The sequence below is a fragment of the Trematomus bernacchii genome, unplaced genomic scaffold (genome assembly GCF_902827165.1).
Source record: "Trematomus bernacchii unplaced genomic scaffold, fTreBer1.1, whole genome shotgun sequence".
Taxonomy (NCBI): domain Eukaryota; kingdom Metazoa; phylum Chordata; class Actinopteri; order Perciformes; family Nototheniidae; genus Trematomus; species Trematomus bernacchii.
The window spans coordinates 3,074,174-3,082,359 of NW_022987648.1; the positions used below are offsets into that span (position 1 = coordinate 3,074,174).

Here is an 8,186-nt window from a genome sequence, read left to right on the forward strand (position 1 = left end):
CGTCCAGCAGGCACGATGGGCCTTGTGGAGGGGCCAGCAATCGCCCAGGTTGCTGCTGCGGATGGAGAGGGGGAGGGCAAAGGTCTGGGGGCTGGGGTCGGTCTTACCGGCCGTGATACAGGTGGCGGCAGTGATGACGGAGGCAGGATCATGTCCCTCCTTCCCTTCAACAATTTGGTCCCTGCCGTGCTGGGTGTCGGCACGTACTGCATCAGGGGGTAGTCTGGCGGAGGGAGGACTGCTGGCTGGTGTGGGGCTGGAGGCAAGTCGGCAGAGGAAACCGAAGTGGTTTTGGATAGCATCGCCGGCTGATTTGTGGCACGCAGGTTGAGGAGGCGCTCTTGAGCCCGGATAAAGTCCCGCACCGTCTTAATGTTTATTTTTGGCAGAGGGAAGCCAGCTTTGCTAAGGATCGGGTCGTCCACCAAAAGCCGGTGCTGGATCCTCTCGTAGGCCTTTAAGACGGTGGTCTTCTCGGGGCTCGTGCGCGAACCAGCGTGTACATTAGCCTATTGTTCTGCGCGCTAATGTCTTGCTGTGCCGGTGCATAACGAATGCCCATCTTCACACGCTGTATGACGGCAGCATCGACCAGGTTGTGGCGCTTCGTGCGGCAGTACAGGGTGTTGCCCCAGTGCGTCCTGTATAGCTCGTTGAACTGCTGCTGCCGTTTGTCGTGGTCCTCCACTTTAGTCCAGGCAGCCAGGATCGCGTTCCTCTGCTCTGTGACGAGGGACAGCTTGTCCTCTACGAGCCCAATGTCCACCAGCAGTGAGCAGAACCTCTCCAAGCTCGGGTAGCCGGGAAGAGGGTTTTGACTGCAGGCATCCTCCTGTTAAAGGAATGACATGGAAAATGTGGTCAATTGAAATGGATACATTGACCACCGATGCAGTGCATTTTCATTTCATTCTAGAAGACACCAAGTCACTTACAAAAGCGGGCGGGTTGACACTGGAGGTTTCGTCTGTGACGAGTGTGATGTGGGGCAGGATGGCATCCAGCACGTTGTCTCCCTCGTTGTCCCCGTCGCTCTGGTACGCCTCGTCCGCCTCTGGATCTGGAGTGGGCTGCCCGGGCTGAACCACCTCCTCGTCTGGACCGGGGCCATCGTGGATGATGTCGTCCAGTGTAAAGGGGCCAGATTCAGATTCGCCAGTGCTCTGGCTGAAAAGGTACTCCAACCCCAGCAGCTCGTGGGAATCCACCTCAGCGGGGGCCCGGAAATTCTCCTCCACAGTCTCTCCAAAAAGCTGCTGACAGCGGGTGTTGAGGCGGTGGATGAGAGGCGCCGAGTAGGTCCTGTGACGCCGTCCCTTGCCACCAAACACTGCGTCGGAGCTCCTGTCGCAGTTCCATCGTGCGATGCCACTTATCAGGTAAACCTGATAAGGGCGTGCTGCACAATGGGGACCTGAGAAGAGGAGGGCAGCAGAGTAAGGGAAAGCTGTTATTGTTGTGTAAATGTTAGTGTGTTATTGTTTACACCAAATCCATCATTAGATGCAACAAAAAAGAAAGAGATGGGCAGGCAACGTGTGACATCTGTGACAATTTTGAAGCGTACCATATTTGTATGTATTTGACATTTTTTAATTCCAACTGCTTTCCTGTTCCTACGCTTTTTGAAATTGTGCTTTTATTGCTTTTTATTATTAGACGTGTATATTGTTGTTATTATGAATGAAAGCGACTGCACTTGTGTACCTTGGATCATGTGGGGCAGAGACTTGTGGAATCCCTCCAGGCTGTTGCTTCCACGCAGACTCTTGTAGTAGGGCAGGTCCACACCGTTGATCGTTGTGGTACGGGCCACCCTATACATATTCATCCCTGGTGGATCCTGGATGCACTCCAGGTGTCTCTGCTGCCCTACCCACATCTCATCAATGGCTGCTGTAAAGGCACATATACATACAGTTTGTTATTCTCACTTTATATGCTACATCAATAATGTTTTTGTATGAGATCCTACCAGGTGTTTTAAAGAGGCTCACTCCACTCTGGTCCAGCCCAGCCGGGCCCTTCAGCTCCTCGATGGCCAGGTGGATGAGCCGGAACGTTTCCTGCGCTCCGAGCGTGACCCTCCGCACGTGGTGCTGCAGCTGGTCCCTCGTTACGTAGAGGCGGACGACATCCTCTTCCGACACGGACCGAAATGTGTCCGGGTCCTTGGCTCTGACGGCCTTGATGAGCAGCTCCAGATCCGTGCGGTTGTAGGCCAACACTGCCCCGGCCAGAGCGGACTTGAACACTGCGTACTTGCTGTGGGAGTCTGTGCGTACGGCTGCGTCAAAGCGGTGGATCCAGTGGAAAATGTCCAGACGCACAACCATGCCACCGTCGAACCACTCCTGGAACATGGTCTCCACGGCGGTAGGGCCCTGAGCGCGACAACACCCACGGTCAATGTAGAGGATCTTGGGGACCGGTTGATTGGCCAGCCGGAACCTTTCCATGACTCCACGGCACATGGGTTGCAGCTTCTGTGCGGACTCCTCGCAAGTCAGCACAAAAGAAACAATCTGGGAGTACTCGTTGCAGATGCTGGTAAACCACTCGGCCGAGCCACGTCCCTGCCCAGACAGCTTCTTCACCACCTGAAATGTATTTCAAATAATTGAATGATTATTATTATTATTATTATTATTTAAAGGAAGCACAATGTGGTAATTATATGTAACATCATCATTTGTATCAACTTAATGCTAAACTTTACTGCAATATGATTTGCATCATACAGTAAAGAATTATGTTCCCATTTACATACTTTCTTGGTGGAATCCATTTTCATCACCGTGCCAAAAGTGGAGAGGATCTGGCTCCGGTAATCCTGCACATTGTTCGTCTCTGCCAGCAGGAAGGCATGGCGCAAGAGCCGCGCTGTGGGGAGCTGTTTTTGGGCAGGTGGAGCCTGGAATGTCTGCCTCATTGCAGAGACGATCCCTCCGGGTGCAGCTATGGTCATCAGGAGGGTGGTGTACAGGTCCTTGCGCTGGAGGTACTCCTCGACATGGTTCTCCTGTACCTGCCGCCACACCTTCTCCATAGTGTTCCCTTCGGTCCTGTCCCTGAAAAGGCGCACCACATTCCTGTCTACGCCACGCCTGTAAGTAGAGTCACAATTTATATGGTAAGGTTGATTTGAGTGAAAACATTTTGTAAATGCACACATTATAGCATGTTATAGTATAGTTTGGTATAGAATGTGAAATACACACATGGTGGTAAGCACGGCAGGAAAGATGGCTTGGTGAGCCTCGCTGAGCTGGGACAAGATGGCGTTATCCCACGCAAGCCACCGGCCCACTGAAACACCCTCTTTGCTCCTGGCTGCCTTGGTACAGGGTCCGCAGGACAGGACCTCTGTGATGACCGTGTACCAACAGGACACATCGCAGATGAGACGTACCTATAAAATACACATGGAAATCAAAAGGAAGGCCAGCATAAAACGTTCAGTACCCATTTCATACATAGAAACACATTTTCAACTGTATAGTAATGTCAGAGAATTGATACCTTGGAGTGGTAGCCAAACTTTGAGAGGTGCACATTTCTTCCACTGCCGACACAGTTCTCTCCCCGCGGACACTTGATCGAGTACCTCCAAACGCCGACAGGGCGCCACACAAAGACCCGGCTCCTGAAGAACAATTGCGGAGTAGGCAGACCACCCCCGACAAAGCCAGGAGGTTCCGGGGGATAGAACCACATACGGTCAGATTTCATCACCCGTCGCCTCCTAATCTGACCTCTAATGTCCTTGTAGGTCTGTACGGGGGTATACAGCCCTCTCTCAGTGTCCTCTTTCAGCCAGGATATGTCTGCAGATGGGATGCCTCCGGGGTTCTCCCACAAACGCACCCAGCCCTCTAGATCGACCTGTAACACGCATAACATAAAATACATTAGAGACGTATAGGGTGAGAAGTTATGGTATAACATTATTTAATTAAGCCATTTTCCACTAGTACAACTATCTTTACTTCTGCGTCACAAGCCGTGGATGTCGAAGGGGACATATCTGGGTCAGCAGCAGGGACCGCAGGCTGCACAGGAGTGACTTCCGGGGTTTTGGCGGCGGCGGCGGCGGCGGCAGTAGTAGAAGCAGCAGGCCGGGCGGCAGAAGCAGGCCGGGCGGCAGAAGCAGGCCGGGCGGCAGAAGCAGGCCGGGTGGCAGAGGCAGCCCGGGTGGCAGAAGCAGGCCGGGTGGCAGAGGCAGCCCGGGTGGCAGAGGCAAGCCGGGTGGCAGAGGCAGCCCGGGTGGCAGAGGCAGGCCGGGTGGGAGACGCAGCCCGGGCGGCAGAGGCAGGCCGGGTGGCAGAGGCAGGCCGGGTGGCAGAGGCAGCCCGGGTGGCAGAGGCAGGCCGGGCGGCGGCAGCAGGCCGGGCGGCGGCAGCAGGCCGGGCGGCGGCAGCAGGAAGGACAGCAGCAGCTTCGGGCCCGACAGCAGTGCCTCCAGATCCATAAGCAGCTTCTCTGGGCCTTCTCTTGAACATATCTAAAAATGTACCAAACAAAGCACATTTGAATTAGGATTATTGTTTTTTTACATGTTTTCTTTCATATATTAACTGTGTCTCACTTGCCTTCTTCCACAGCCTGGCTTGCAGCTACCAGGTCAGCATCATCCCCTGGCCACGAGGATGAGTCCTGCATTCTCGTCTGAGGTTAGTGAAAACAAATGTTATGTAATGATAATTTGATGGCAGTTTTTAATGACCAAAATAAAACAACACATTTAGCAGGAGTGCTTCAAATATCAGTAGTTTGAACAGTTGTTATCGATATGACAGTATGATGTGACCATGATTTTCAACTATTCCTGAGTGATAACACATGATATAATCAATTAAACACTTACTTATTCCTTGTCCATTATGTATTTCCGGAACCTCTTCATCTGCACGCTGGTAATGTGGGCCACTGGTGTGTTCAACCACCTCTTTACAGAACGATGTGCCTTCTGTATCCTTTCCCTCTGGACATCACTGAATTTCTCAGGGCTGTCCTTTTGGGATTGGTACTGGGCATACACTTCCCACACCTCCTGAAAGGTGCTGCTCTCAAACCCCTTTTGGCCATAGATGCACCTGTCCACATTGGCCTCGAGGAGACAGGAGACTTGTGGGAAGCTCTCTGCATAATCTGTGAGGAAGTCTTTTACCCACCGGTTCCCCACATCTCCCTTCCGGTGTGGGTCTTCCAATTCAAGTTTATGCTTGTCAAGCAGACTGCAATAATAAACATCCATTTAGTGTCATCATCATAATAGCACTGCAATTGTGATGAGGAGAAAAGGAACTTTGTAAAGATGAATACGAAACTTTGATAATAGCCAAGGTTTAACAAAATACATATATATTCATTATAAGCGTGACAACAAAATGGTATTCAAACGCTTAGCAAACAATTGTATTAAATATAATATACTTACAACTTTATGTAGCCCACGTCATTTTCCACTAGCCAGTGAAAGGGTGCATTCAAATACTTGCCAAATGGCAAGACCAGCTTTCCAAGGCACTGCTGGCGTGAGGGCTTATGGGTACCCTTGGCTCTTAGGAGCTTCTCTGCTTTGGCCATGGCAGTGGCCTCACTGAGCAGCTCCACCGGAGGTGCGGGAAAAGCCTTTCCCTTATCCTCCCTATACAGACGGGCCTCTGCAGATGGCACCGCAACAGCCTGCTGTCGATCCCCTGGAGCTTGGGGATTGAGGATGCGGACAAGTGGTGTCGCCATCTCTGCTTCTCACTGCAACAACATACAGAAGTTGTATACCAAAACATGTTAGTTTACAAGAGGTAATTGATACCCTAACATTGGTTATACCAGATAGATAGAGACTTTAACTATCCCAAATTGGGAAATGGTTATGTTAGCACTGTGTTCAGGCATTAAAACGGTGGAATAAAGTATTGACACAATTACAGTAGAGAAGACATATGTCACAAATAATACCTATTTTGTACTGTTGGTATGTTTATACTACACGTTTATACTTATACTTTATATAATGATGTAAAGTATAGGTATCAACGTGTAGTGTATGTATTTTCAACTGTACTTTTTTACAGTAATGTAACGGTAAACACAAGCAGTAATGAGCTGGTTAACCCGCGATTAGATAGATAATGACAGAAAGTGAAGTGGGTAACGTTATAGCATAATTATACAACTAGTTTAACGGAGGTTTCATTGAGCAATGCTAAGCTTTAACTAGCGTCCACGGTGACGCGACGCGGTACCTTTCACTTTTAAAAGTAATGACATGACATACTGTACACAAGATAACACGGATCATGACAGAAAGTGTGCCTTAAACTGTAGTGGGTAACGTTATAGCATAATTATACAACTAGTTTAACGGAGGTTTCATTGAGCGATGCTAAACTAGCGTCCACGGTGACGCGACGTGGTGCCTTTCACTTTTAAAAGTAATGACATGACATACTGTACACAAGATAACACGGATCATGACAGAAAGTGTGCCTTAAACTGTAGTGGGTAACGTTATAGCATAATTATACAACTAGTTTAACGGAGGTTTCATTGAGCGATGCTAAGCTTTAACTAGTGTCCACGGTGACGCGACGCGGTGCCTTTCACTTTTCAAAGTAATGACATGACATACTGTACACAAGATAACACGGATCATGACAGAAAGTGTGCCTTAAACTGTAGTGGGTAACGTTATAGCATAATTATACAACTAGTTTAACGGAGGTTTCATTGAGCGATGCTAAGCTTTAACTAGCGTCCACGGTGACGCGACGCGGTGCCTTTCACTTTTAAAAGTAATGACATGACATACTGTACACAAGATAACACGGATCATGACAGAAAGTGTGCCTTAAACTGTAGTGGGTAACGTTATAGCATTTCAAACTAGAGTTTGATAGATATTTGACTGAAAGACGCTGTGCCCTAACTAGCGCCGTTAGCAGTAACATGGCCGGGTCCCGTCGGGTCATTGCCAAGGTGTATATAAATATATATATACAGTAATGAAAAACACAAGATAATGTGTTGTGGAAAGTATACTTTACAGAAAAAGTATAAAACGTACCTGTCAACCCAAGTCTTCGCTAGCGATATTCGCAGCAATCGCAGCAAACGAGCAGAGCAAAGTGGTGGGGTGGGGACGTGGAAAGTCAAGGTGTCTAATGATATTAGACGGTAAATATCAAATATATAGACATATATATATTAGGGCTGTCAAGTTAACGCGTTAAAAACGCGTTAACGCAAAAAAAAATTAACGCCACTAATTATTTTAACGCGATTAACGCATGTGTATTTTTTGTCCTCGGCCGCCGTAGTTTCAGAGCGCATCGAGTGTAAAATACCATCTCCATGATGATGCTGACAGCCCCGCTCCTGCCGCCCGCTTGTGGCAGACCACACTTCCACGCTCACCGGCAGGCCCGGCCATCGGGAGGACCGGGAGGGAGTGTGTATGTGTGGCGCGACTCGCGCGAGCGAGGCACACCTTACGTGTTGTTGTTGTTAGCATCTGGTGCTAGCTAGCGCTAACGGATATAAGGAGCTGTTTCAATGACATTTCGCCGACAACTGCGCCGAGCACTTGACTTTATGCAGGTAGCCAGACAGTGGGACATTGTATGAAAAGTCAGCACGGATAGTGCGCGCAACATGATTGCAGCGTCCAGGCAGCTCCCATTCGAGCATATATGCCTTGAGCTGCACATAGCTCCAACGATCCATCACAGTGTCTCCACATTCTCACACACACACACACACACACACACACACACACACACACACACACACACACACACACACACACACACACACACACACACACACACACACACACACACACACACACACACACACACACACACACACACACACACACACACACACACACACAGTATTATTGTATGAGAGAGGTTCCAGGTTGAATTGAGGCGAATATTTGTAATGTTCAGAGGTTGTGTTTAATATTCATGAGAATATTTGTCATTGTTCAAATGATAATAAACAAACATATAAAGCATATTTGTCCACTCATATGTTGATAAGAGTATTAAAAACTTGAAAAATATCCCTCTAAGGTACATTTAGAACAGATAAAAAATGTGCGATTAATTTGCGATTAATCGCGATTAACTATGGACAATCATGCGATTAATCGCGATTAAATATTTTAATCGACT

General features: G+C 48.7%; 1 protein-coding gene across 1 annotated transcript; it reads right to left on the reverse strand.

The window, feature by feature from the left end:
• Positions 1-353: 353 nt before the first annotated feature.
• Positions 354-5,745, reverse strand: LOC117485849. The gene is made up of 11 exons (XM_034134556.1): positions 5,441-5,745; positions 4,955-5,237; positions 4,593-4,668; positions 3,990-4,504; positions 3,523-3,885; positions 3,222-3,412; positions 2,771-3,107; positions 1,976-2,600; positions 1,708-1,896; positions 936-1,414; positions 354-832 (listed from the first exon to the last, which is right to left on the reverse strand). Exons 1-11 carry the CDS (start codon positions 5,743-5,745, stop codon positions 458-460), a joined length of 3,738 nt encoding a protein of 1,245 aa, XP_033990447.1. The 3' UTR covers positions 354-457.
• Positions 5,746-8,186: the final 2,441 nt, after the last annotated feature.

What these genes read in the sequence shown, in the direction of transcription:
- LOC117485849 (XM_034134556.1), bottom strand. Translation starts at nt 5,745, where the DNA reads ATGGCGACACCACTTGTCCGCATCCTCAATCCCCAAGCTCCAGGGGAT. An exon ending in GACGTGGGCTACATAAAGTT is followed by an intron (nt 5,238 to 5,440) that starts GTAAGTATATTA and finishes TTATTATTGCAG; the next exon opens with TCTGCTTGACAAGCATAAAC. An exon ending in GTGTCAACCCGCCCGCTTTT is followed by an intron (nt 833 to 935) that starts GTAAGTGACTTG and finishes TTCCTTTAACAG; the next exon opens with GAGGATGCCTGCAGTCAAAA.